Consider the following 12,500-nt stretch of genomic DNA (forward strand, 5'->3'; position numbering starts at 1 on the left):
TCGAAGTTACATAAAAAAACGGGGGTAGTGGGGGCGGGGGGTAAAGGAGAAGAAAAAAGGAAAGAAAAGGGAGAGAGAGAGAGAGAGAGAGAGAAAAAAAAGGAAAAAAAGTTGCAGTTCCTTTCGTGAAATTTTCTTTCTTTTTCTTTTTTTTTTTTTTTTTTGTTTTTATTTTTATTTATTTTCTTCGAACATCGTAGAGAGAAAAAAAAAAGAGTACAAAAGAAAATGTACGTACAACAACGTACTTACAATACACATACGTACGTATATATATATTTATATGATATATATGTGTGTGTGTGTGTGTGTATGTATGTACATTACGTATGTACGGTAAAGTAAGCCACCAAAAGAGTATCTTGAAATTTATGTTGATAATTTAACGTTTCAATACATTCCCGTTTACGGTCCATTATGGCGATTAATTCGCTCGTAAATTCGTATCACTTAATGCCGTACCATTAAAACAGCCGGGAGGTTTCTTTTCATAATAATTTCTTTTTTTTTTCTTTTCTTTAATTTTTTTTTTTTTCTTTTCTTTTCTTTTTTCCCTTACAGTCTACGTTACTATAGCTTTCGGTACATACCTACTTAAGTATAAAAGGGGCGGGGGCGGTGGCGGTGAGAGTAGGTGGGAATGAGGATATCGTGTAATTAAATTTAATGTTGTCCTTGACGTGTCGCCTTAAAAATTCCCACCGATATGTGGGATCCATTATTATCGTTCTTCTTTGTGTCACGCTGATATACAATCAATGTGTCCTAAAATAAATATACATATGTATAAACATATATACCTTTATTAATAAACGTTTATTATAATATTTCAGGAGAAGACGAACGCGGTGAAGGCGCTAGCTCGCGAGCAGTGCGAAGCGGCGGCTCAACTGCAACGTCAACAATTACAACAATTACAACAGAATAATAATAATAATAATAATCACAATAATCATAATCATCATCATCATCATCATCATCATCAGTCACATCTACAACAACAACAATATCAGTTGCATCAGCAACAGCATCATCATCATCATCAGCAGCAGCAGCAACAGCAGCATCAGTTACGGCCAAGTATTTATCATAGCGGAGGATGCCCACCAAAAATTGGCTCTTTAACGGGAACGAATTCTAATACAACGTTGGCCCATAACAATGCTGGTAATAATCGTGGCTCGCAGTATCAGCAGCAACAGCAACAACAACAGCAACAGCAACAGCAACAACAGTTGCAGCATCAGCAGCAGCAACAGCAGCATCATCATCATCATCATCATCATCGACACATGTCGTCGCCGATGTCACCGCCATTGTTGTTGTCGTCGACGAATGCTCCGCTGGCATCTACGCACAGCCTTTTAAATGTCACCGGTACGAATCGTAATATAGTAACACCACCTACGACCCCTGGTGACAGGTCACCACCGAGTCCAAGCAATAAATTCAATAGGTCTCATTTAACGAGGGAGACTAGTGGTAGCGTAAGTCCTGGTTTACCGGCAGCTACCTTAGATCTTAGCAGTGCTGCCAACACCAACAGCCCTCATGAATTGTCTACGCTCGTGTAAATAATCGAGACATTTAAGGGATTAATTTCTTTCCATTCGAAACGACTTTTTTGAAATTTTCTTCTTCTTCTTCTTCTTCTTCTTTTTTGTTTGTTTGTTTGTTTGTTTGCTTGTTTCTTTGTTTGTTTGTTTGTTTGTTTGTTCTATTAACATCATTGGATATATGTAGGTGTGCGAATGGCGTCTTCTTGTCGATTACGGAACACCTAAGAATTATATCTGACTGATATTATATATCCTCGATTTTCTCTCTCTCTCTCTCTCTCTCTCTCTCTCTCTTTTTTTTTTGTTAAGCTTCTATAAGAATCGACATACGTGAATTTCTCTTTCCTATCGTAAAATAAAACATATATATGTATGTATACATGTATGTATGTATGTATGTATCTATCTATTTGTCTATGTATGTATCTATGTATGTATGTATCTATGTATGTATGTATCTATGTATGTATCTATGTATGTATCTATGTATGTATGTATGTATGTATCTATCTATCTATCTATGTATCTATGTATGTATGTATGTATGTATGTATGTATGTATGTATGTATGTATGTATGTAATCACTGTATGTATTTACTCATGTAAGTACGTAATTTTGTGTATTAATACCAATCGACAAGGACTTTCTTGCCGCCTCTACATATATGCGTTTACGATTAATTATTATTCGTTTATCGTGGAGATAAGAAAAGAAAAAGAAAAAGAAAAAAAAAAAAAAAGAAAGAAGATAAAGGAAGAGGAAGAAAGAAGAAAAGGAAAAACAAAAAGGAAAAAGAAAAGAAAGAAAAGAAGAAAAGATATAAGAAAAAGAAGGGACAATTAAAAGAATATTTTAAGTTTCGATTTCAGCTGGTACCTGATTTACGTATGTCTCATTTATACGTCGCGTTTATTATCTTTTGGAATCCGTAATATGCGATTGAAATCTCTTGTTTTTATTTATTTATTTCTATTTTTTTCTTTTTCTTTTTCTTTTCTTTTCTTTTCTTTTCTTTTTTTTCCTACGTAAAAAGACGTTCACCTTGTACAGTGGTTTATATTATCGAATAAAGAGATTTTAATGTCTCTTTTGCTTCGTATCACGTTAGTGCGATGGTAACATCGTTTTAATTTCTCTTATGTTATTTCGCGTTGGTGCTGGCACCACGATGAAGTAGAGAAGACTGTTCGATATGTTCGACGAGAGAAAAGAAATGAAAGAAAAAGATAAAGAGAAAAGAAAAAAGAACAGAAAAAAGAAAAAGAAAAAAGAAAAAGAAAAGAAAAGAAAAGAAAAGAAAAGAAGCATTATCAAACGTAATAAGTAAAATCGTTCGGTTCCGTTTATCATACGGATTATCATTAAACACACACACACATACACACACACATATATATACACGCGCAGATACATATAACAAACACGCGCGCATACATCATACACATACACAAAACATCACCGTGAGATAAACGAAATATGTTTATTATAATCGTTCGTCAGATCATTAAATAGATTCAATGATATTTTTTCATACATACAAACGAATTTACAAAATCGGACTTTACTGTTGGCACGTTATATCGTTCCGATTTATTTCAAAATGATCTTTAACATACCTCATTTTCGTAAGATAACATATAAATACATACGTAAATACATATAAACGTGCATTTATTCAAGATATTACATTTTTTTTCTACGAATGTTTGATACTTTTTTTGTTTTGTTTTTTTTTTCTATTTCTTTTATTTTTTTTTTTTTTTTTGTTTTTTTTTTCCTCTCTCCTGTTCAGTCACGATCAACGAAGGGGATTCTTCTTTTTCACGAGAACGCTGCGTTTATATCTAAATAGAAAAAAGAAAAAAAAATATATGGTATACTTTGATTCATTTATATTTTTTTATAATTTATAAGTTGTTTCTTTTCTTTTTTTTTTTTTTTTTTTTATTCTTCTTTAAAGAGAGAGTCTCAACGGGTACTGACGTATGATATACCTGTTGCATAGCGCATGTGCAACTTTATACAATCCATTTTGTAATTTTTACGAATCGTATAGTTTATAATTAAGTTATACGTATAATTTAAGTCAAATAAAAACGTGGGGAAAGGATGGGGGGAGGAGGGGGACGAAAAAGAGAGGAAAGAAAAAAAAGAAAAAGAAACGTCATTGCAATCTGTCGAATTGTCAATTCGATGAAAAAAAAAAAAAAAAAGAGAAAAAAAAAAGAAAAAGAAAAGAAATTTGTTTGTATTTTATCAAAACAAATATTAATTCGATTCGCATTCGAAGAGATAAAAATAATAATGATTAATAATACAGAGAGGGTTGTTGTGTGTGTATATTGAAAATATGAGAATGATTGTTAATCGAGGCATCGCTCGTTATTTATATTATATACGAACGATGATATGTTGAAGAAAGAGAAAGAGAAAAAAAAAGAAAGAGAGAGAGAGAGAGAGAGAGAGAGAAAAGAAAAGAAATGTAAAAAAGAAAAATGGTCGTGCAGTTTGGAAAGGTGAGACACGCATACATATGTAATGTAAGGTATTTTACATCTTGCCATCTTTTTTTCTTTACTTGTGTTTAGTAAAAATCTCTAGTCCTAGGTCACTTTCGTTAATGAGAAAGGCTTAGACCTTAGAATTTTGACTATCGCTTGACTGCGCGATTAAGTATTTTTTTTTATTTTTTTTTTAATGTTTTTTTTTTCTTTTTTTTTTTTTTTTTTTTTTTTTATATATATATATATATATATTCGTTACAAAGTTGGAGGGCAGTTAGAGGGAGAGTGGTAAAGGTGAAGGAGAGTAGCCCTCGATGCGAAATCTGATATATGATAACAATTATTATTATTATTACGACGGTTCTTTTTCTTCTTTTTTATATATATATATATATATATATATATATATATATATATATATATATGTATGGAAATTCACAAATTGATATAATTTCGTCATTTTTAACAACTAACTTGACCGATAATTCTCGCTTAAAATTTCATTAGAACAATTATTGTTGTTGATCTACAGAATAGAAAAAAAAAAAGAAAAGAAAAAGAACAAAAATAATAATAATAATAATAATAATAATAATTTCAATAAGAATAATAATAATGATAATGATAATGATAATGATAATGATAATGATAATGATAATGATAATGATAATGATAAAAATAATCATGATAATACCAATCTAAATTCTATTAAAAATATTTACGATTTTATTTCTTCATTGTCGTTTAATTTAAAATTATAGAACTTAGTAATCGAATATTAGAAAACAGGGCTTCACCGCATGTGCTTGTGAGTGATAGACTGATAATGAAAAATTTCTATTCAGAAATAAAAAATCTCTGAAGGGCGAGATGTCAAAAAAAAAAAAAAGGTAAAGAAAAAAAAATCTATAAATAAAATTGAATACACAATATTGTAAATGAAATCACACCTTGTGACTGGCCTAATAACGAAAGTTGCATTTGTTAAACGTGTATATATAAATATATACGTTTTTAATTATGAGATAATACATTAAAGAATATAATACGTTAAACTGGAAATTATAGATTTTTATTATCTGTTCATAATAATGTGGTAAAATTTAATGTTTGACGAAAGTTAAATAAAATTTCAATTTATCGTACATGTAAATAGATAAATATATATATATATATATATATATATATATATATATATATGTATATATATATATATATATAATATCACACATTCTAGAGGTAGTGATTTTGAAATGGGCAGGGTAAGAAAATGAAAATATGTAAATTATATACATTAATATAATGCCTAATTTTTACCATGTTTGTAAGTAGTGTAGCAATAATTCAATTACATATAGTGTGCTATAATGCACAAGTAAATTATTCGTTGGGTCCACATGTAATATTGATAGTACAAAAGTGTTTTAGCTTTATGTACTATTTACCAATGTAATAATATCGATATCGTGGATATATTTGGTTATGTACCTTTCTAAAAAGAAATAAATTATTCTGAGCATGTCAAGTGAAACGATTAGTCGAAAATATTTTGATTAGAATATTAATAAAGTGTAAATCTAGGATAGAATTATTATTTTTTTTTTTCTACTTCGTATTTATAATTATTATTAATTCACATTATTATACGTATCATCCTTTTTCTTATCTTATTATTTATTAGAATATAATACTGATAATTCTGATTTCTTTTTTTTTTTTTCTTTTTTTTCTTTTCTTTTCAATTTGTATTAATAATATTATTAATTGATTTCATTTTAAGATATCCATAAAAATATCTTTTAACAATTACATTATTTAGCAATGACACTTTGAACATATATGTTGAACTTAATTATAGTCCTTGGAAATATTTTCTCTTTCATTACACATTTGGAAGAATTTGTTTAATTAAACCTGAATAAAATTTACAGAGAGAAATTTATTGTTAACGATATATAAAAGAAAACGATAAAACAATATACATTTTGTGTTATAATTTTTTACTATATTTATTAATACTAATTTAATATATATGAACAAAATTAATTGATTAATTCGACATAAAACATTTAATAAATATTATACAATTATTGTATATATAAAAACTATTGCACTTTGCATTTGTTATACGATAAATCTTTTGATATTAAAATGAATTCATACTGAGTGAATTCAAGCTATGTTAAAAAACTATCTCATAAAATAGTATACATATATATATATATATATATATGTATATATATTTTTTTTTATTCTTTCTTTTTATCTTTAGTCGTATATAAAATATCTATAGATTTTAATGAAAAATTATATAAATCTTTCCTTTTCTTTTTTTTTTTTCTTTTTTTTTTTTTGGCCAATATATACATAATATTACACTTGTGCTCGGATTAATTTGTATTAATGTAGTATTACGGTATATAGTTTTACTATTTATAAAGACCATCCAGATTTGGTATTATTGGCGTTTATATTGGTTTACTTAATATGGACACAATGGAACTACAAATCAACCACCACATCAAGCTCGTGCATCATTGATCGTAGTTGGGACCTTCACTTCAATGCCATCTAATTCTTTTGTCATGACTATCTGACATCCTAATCTGGATCTATAAAGTAATGTATTTAACATTAGAAGGGAATAAATTGATATTGGCGATATTCAAATAATTTTTAAATTGACTGTAAAATTTCTTTAAGAGATATATTCAAGATCGATGTGTTATTTTAAATTTCAAATATGAAATACTTTCGATCGTTGAATTAAATTTACAAGAGAGACACATTGAAATGATTTCGATGAAATCATAAATATATGTAACATATGTAAATAGTAAAGATTTGTACTTCAAGAGTACACACACACCCACACACACACATATATATATATACATATACACATTTTTTCTTTTTTTTTCTTTTTTTAATTAATAAAAATATCAGTAGAACATACATACGTGTCAGTTAAATCATATGCTAGATCAAGCATATCTAATTCTTCGTCTGTTGGTTTATCAGGTAGACTGTCATATACTTCCTTGGGAAAAATTAAATGACAAGTACTACAGGTCAATGTACCTTCGCAAGCACCTATATAAAAGATAATTTTTAAATTAATATATATTATTTTTGATAATAGTGTTATAAAAAAAAAAAAAGAAAAAAACAAACAAACAAACAAACAAACAAACAAACGAACAAACAAAATAAGAAAAAAAATAATGCATTATAAATATCACCTACCATAACCATCCAAGTCAACTTCATTATTTACGACTATATCCAAAATCGTATCTCCTACTTTGCCTTTGGCCTTTATCCTTTGACCGCTGGCCCTAACGAACGTTATACTTACTCTAAAAAAAAAAAAAAAAAAAAAAAAAGAAAAAAAGATTAAAAAAAAAACGTCACAAAAATTAATACGAATGTTTCATCGAGTGAAAATAATTTCCCCACCCCCCCCTCCGATACGACAACAATCTTTCATTATAACTTACTCCTGTTTTTCTGAAAGTGGTTGAGACGTTGACGACGACGACGACGACGACGACGTCCGTACGAACGAAATTGTTGGAATATTTTTTATAGATTTACGAACGGACCTCGTTGAATTTAATATTAATATTGATTTTGATAATTGATGAAATTTACGTACTAACGCCATTCCTTGGATCAACTTATAAAACTTTAACGAAATTGTATATAAATATATATATATATGTTTTTTTTTCTTTTTAAATTAGAATCAATTCGATCTAAAATTATTTTTAAATTCGTTGTAACGTTCCTGACTTGCAACTATAGATAATTTCAGTCATACTGTCTGTTAAAGATACAACGAATACGTCGACAAGGTTATGAAACACCCCACCATCGTTCATGACATATCACAGATAACTGCAATACCCAAGATTATAAAACAAAATCTAGGCTCACGAGTAAAATCGAAACAAATGATGAACTTTCATCGAGCATTGCCAATCTTAAAACAATAAATTTCCTATCGATCGAATGACCAATGTTTTTCTTTTATTTTTCTTTTTCTTTTTTTTTTTTTGTTCTTTCTTTATCTAAGAAAAATATTTGTTTTATCAAATTTTATTATTATTCCATTAATTATGATTTATTGTCAATTAATTAATACGATAATTTTGATCGAGAGATCCAAAAAAAAGAAAAAAAAAAAAAAAAAAAAAAAAAAAGAAAAAAAAAATTCGAACAACTTTAAAAAAGAATTGTTTAATAAACGATTTGTTACGTTATGAAAACAATTCCTAACGTGATATTTGTATAGTGAGCAAAAAAAGTGCGTACTACGAACTCAATAAACATCGTCAATAATGTAAATAATAATAAATGGTTAGAGGTGAACAATGTATTCTGATGAATGATAAATTAGTCTATCACGTAACTTGGACGTACGAACATCGTGATACTTTTAATAATTATTTCATTCGTTTAATTATTTTATATCATATAAAATTATAAACTTGTTTATACACATATATACGTATAATACACTCCGTGTACAAAAGTGTAATTAATTTAAACGCTTGGTAATGACATCTTCATAATCGATCAAAAACATCAAGCATTTAAATGGATCTATTATGTATACACACACACACACATACATATATATATATATTTTAATTATTCGACAATCATTTGATTATATAAATTTTTTTACACGAAAATGTAAAATAACATAATCAACAAAAATTGAAAAAGCATATACAGATAGTATGAAATACAAAATTTTATTATTTCCAATAAATGACAAAATAACTTTGTAAATAGAATAAGAATGTACAGTTATTTTTTTATATATAAAAACGAAAAAAAAAAAAAGAAAAAAAGAAAAGACAGAAGGAACAAATTTTCTATGTATATAACAATGTAATAAGATGAACTGTTGTTCTTTCTTTGAATATCTTTTTATAAAAAAAAAAAAAAAAAAAAAAAAAAAAAAGATTATTTTGTTAAATTAATAATAAGTCTCAGAATCTGTATCTTCTTCGAATGGATTAGGTGTCCCTTCGCGAGATATATCAGCTTCAATTTCATCTTCACTTTCAGCTTTCTTTTTTTCTTTGTTATCCAAGGCATATCGTCTCCATGGCAATCTATAATCAACAATATTTATTTACAAGATGCTTAGATAATATATATACACACACACACACACACACACACATATATATATATATATAATATATTTTTGTAAATACCTTTTTCTCTCATTATAACAATCTTCAATGAATGTATGCGATACAATTTTACAATGATTCTTTAATTGTTGATATTTTGGAGTATTCTTAAAGGCACAAATCAAATGAGTACATACATTATTAGAAGTATCTGGATTAGCAATATATCTGGCACCCATTTTAAGTGCTTTCCTTCTGACTTCATCTCTTTGTGGATTAACATATCCGCTAAGAGAAAAACTAATATCTTGAAAGAGTTGTGAAAATAATTTCTTTGATTTATTCTTTTTAACATTAATGGGAGAAGGAAGTGGTTTAGGCTGTGGCAAACGTCCACACGTTGAACACGTCCTGTCTTCTGATTCTTTACAACATTTTGGACATTCTTTTTTAATTTTTTTATTTTCATCTTTCTCCTCAATAGTCAAAGAACGTTTTCTTGACTCAACGTTATTATAATTATCATTTTTTAAATGATTTTTATCTTTCTTTTGAATCGGAGATGGCACTATATCACCAAATGGAGTACGTTTAACATTTTCATTTTGTTTATCCTTTATTCCTGTAGCATTAGCTATTGCTATATCAGTAGTGAATGTATTTTTATTTACATTATTATTAGAAACTTTGTTTTGATTTCCAAATACTTCATCACTTTTTCCGGCTTCCAATTTTTCTAACAAGGGCCTTCTCATTGGTTCCTTCTCATCTTCTTGGCGTTTAGTAAAAGCTGACATACCACTTTCTTTTACCTTTTTAAGTAAATCATTTTTAGGATCTACTTTTGTTCTCTTATTGGCTATCATCTTGAGATATTTCTCTTTAAATTCGTCTATCTCTGGTTTCTCATTGTTTTCATCTTTTTGTTTTAATTTAAAACGACCAAAAACATCAAGACCTAAATCCACTGATACTTCTGTCTTTGCTATGAAGAACATTAGACCAAACAATTCCTTTAAGTTTGCAGATTGCATACATGTAACTTTAATCCGATCAAATTTTATCTTCAATATATCAGGATTTAAATCTCTTTTTGCAAATAATTGAACTTGATCTTTAAATTTACCATTAGCAGCCTCATCGTTTGTCATAAACTGATGTTGTACGATAGGTATCCAGGTGTCAGGTTCTAATGACGTTGATGCAGTGACAATAACAATGCAAGAACGATAATTACCAATATCAACACCTGTTATTATAGAAGGTTCAGTCAATTGAAAAATAACAGTTGCTAACATCTCTCCAGGCTTAGCGCATCTCCATGATGTATTTTTACGATGATCCAATAAATTAGTAGCGGGATAAGAAGGATGTTCCGAGGAACAATTTATTACTTTTTCAAATTTAATAATCATTTTGAAAATATTAATTTTAACTCTTAAAATCTCATGATTTTCTTCTTTCTCTTATTTTTAATATTGTATAATGTTCATATATATATATATATATATATATATATATATATATCGTATAAGATATACTTTCATATAAATATTATCTTCTTGTTTACTCAATATCTATCGTAGGAAGATAAGATAATATAAAAATAGTAAATACGATGTTTAGAAACATTTAATTCGTTCGTTATGCTGCCAAACGTGAAACGAACATAACCTTACTTTGGAGCCATTTGTTTCTTTTTTCATGTAAATTCAAGAAAGATGATAGATATAAATGACGGAAAAAAAATCAAAAAAAAAAAAAAAAAAAAAAGAAAACAGGAACTTTTTCTCGTATCTAACTAAAAAAATCGTACAATTACAAATCACTTAGAAATTATTTACACTGAGTAATCACAATTGGTTACATTTCCCGCGTAATATTTTTAAATCGAGTGCTAAATTATATATTTATTAATTTTATTCGTACATGCAAACTCGATGCCATACATTCGAGAGATCATACATAAATATCATTTATTGTTGACACACGATTATTCAAAAATCTAAATGCATCTAATTCAAATATACGCACAAATTCTATAACGCGTACTATATATTTGATTCTATATTTTGTAATTTTTACGATAGTGGTAGCAATGCGGCGATTCGCCATGTTTTTTTTTCATTTCAATGCGCGTGTGTTATATTTTAAACGCGGAAATTCACAATTCGTTTAATGGACAACAATATTTCAGTATATATATATATATATATATATATGTAATTATTAATATTATATCAAAAGTTACTAACTATCGAATTAATAAATTATAAAGATTTCGTATTTTAACTATGTTTCGAATTATTCTTACGAGTGAAGGAAGATATTCGACGAATAAGAAGAAGAAGAAGAAGAGGAAAAAGATTGTATCAGTGCGTGGTTTATAAATTTGTGAAGAAATTTAACGATAGCGATATAAAGAAAAGCAAAGGGATAAAGTAAAAATAAAGAGCATTTGAAAGTTCGCGCTATATTTTATCATGTAAGTATCGATCGGTCAAGAGGTTAACACGGTCGGTACGATGGATGATATTATAACTTGTTTGAAAGGTGGCGCGCATATAGCTCGACAATGTGACGTCAGAGGAGTCGAAGTCGAAGTGGAACCGAATGAAACCGAGTCGAGTCGAGCATAGTCGAGTCGAGCCGTGAGGGAACGACGATAAACGACGAAGGCCGCGTCGAAGCGTCGTGAGCGTTCCTAGCGGTAGTTCTCGGAAATACGTTCACTCGATAGGAGGAGGACGATCATCGTCGTCCGACGGTGCACGGACGAGCTACGATAGCAATATGGCGAAGTGTGTCATGGGCTCGGTGAGACGTAGTGCCGTTTGAAAGATGAAAGGTTCGCGGTATGGGTTGAAGATAATCTAGCGTTATGAGGTTCCTGTGAAAAATTCTAAATTGTGCGCGGGTTAGCTGAAACGAGCCGTTCCTCGTGATCAGTTTATACGGTGTGCGCGTTGTTACCGGTGTGAAAACACTACCACACATACACACATATACATTCATACATATATACATACATACAGACAGAATCATATACACGTACATATACCAACCAGTAGACAGCAGCGCGCGACACTGCACGCACTACACATACATATAACATACATATTATATATATATATACACATATAACATATACACGAAATGGCCACGGATAAGATAAAGGTCGCCGTTCGGGTCCGGCCGTTTAATCGAAGAGGTACGTATCCACAAAGGAACAATCATGTATATATATATATATATAAATATATATATATATATATGCATATA

General features: G+C 28.8%; 4 protein-coding genes across 11 annotated transcripts in view; 2 read left to right on the forward strand and 2 right to left on the reverse strand.

Annotated features, from left to right (window-relative positions):
- LOC118442644 (uncharacterized) overlaps nucleotides 1–5,201 on the forward strand; it is a 43,940-nt gene extending 38,739 nt beyond the window's left edge. For all 3 annotated transcript variants that reach the window (XM_085663515.1, XM_085663516.1, XM_035868510.2), the window contains one exon: nucleotides 834–5,201. In XM_085663515.1, the coding sequence (XP_085519641.1) occupies nucleotides 834–1,574 (741 nt within the window). In that variant the 3' untranslated portion in view covers nucleotides 1,575–5,201. The remainder of the gene's footprint in view (nucleotides 1–833) is intronic.
- Nucleotides 5,202–6,298: 1,097 nt separating this feature from the next.
- On the reverse strand, nucleotides 6,299–7,978 carry Fdx2 (Adrenodoxin-like protein 2, mitochondrial Ferredoxin 2). Of its 2 annotated transcripts, none has more exons than XM_085663465.1 (4): nucleotides 7,566–7,978; nucleotides 7,312–7,424; nucleotides 7,022–7,158; nucleotides 6,299–6,677 (listed from the first exon to the last, which is right to left on the reverse strand). In XM_085663465.1, exons 1-4 carry the CDS (start codon nucleotides 7,730–7,732, stop codon nucleotides 6,627–6,629), a joined length of 468 nt encoding a protein of 155 aa, XP_085519591.1. In that variant the 5' UTR covers nucleotides 7,733–7,978; the 3' UTR covers nucleotides 6,299–6,626. The 2 variants fall into 2 exon arrangements, with proteins under 2 accessions (XP_085519591.1, XP_035724720.1); XM_035868827.2 differs by having other exon boundaries at nucleotides 6,306–6,677; nucleotides 7,026–7,158; nucleotides 7,566–7,976.
- An 867-nt stretch (nucleotides 7,979–8,845) lies between these two features.
- XRCC1 (DNA repair protein XRCC1) lies at nucleotides 8,846–11,270 on the reverse strand. Its single transcript, XM_035868824.2, has 2 exons — nucleotides 9,300–11,270; nucleotides 8,846–9,194 (listed from the first exon to the last, which is right to left on the reverse strand). Exons 1-2 carry the CDS (start codon nucleotides 10,631–10,633, stop codon nucleotides 9,056–9,058), a joined length of 1,473 nt encoding a protein of 490 aa, XP_035724717.1. The 5' UTR covers nucleotides 10,634–11,270; the 3' UTR covers nucleotides 8,846–9,055.
- Nucleotides 11,271–11,903: 633 nt separating this feature from the next.
- LOC118442773 (kinesin-like protein KIF13A) overlaps nucleotides 11,904–12,500 on the forward strand; it is a 116,090-nt gene continuing 115,493 nt past the window's right edge. For 2 of the 5 annotated variants that reach the window (XM_035868818.2, XM_035868819.2), the window contains exon 1: nucleotides 11,907–12,429. In XM_035868818.2, coding sequence (XP_035724711.1) covers nucleotides 12,375–12,429 — 55 coding nt within the window. In that variant the 5' untranslated portion in view covers nucleotides 11,907–12,374. Of the gene's footprint in view, nucleotides 12,430–12,500 lie in introns of all 5 variants that reach the window. The other 3 variants (XM_035868816.2, XM_035868817.2, XM_035868820.2) reach the window with 3 other exon arrangements.

This window comes from Vespa mandarinia, chromosome 22, assembly GCF_050613455.1.
Source record: "Vespa mandarinia isolate Hongniang chromosome 22, ASM5061345v1, whole genome shotgun sequence".
In the NCBI taxonomy this organism is placed as follows: Eukaryota; Metazoa; Arthropoda; class Insecta; order Hymenoptera; family Vespidae; genus Vespa; species Vespa mandarinia.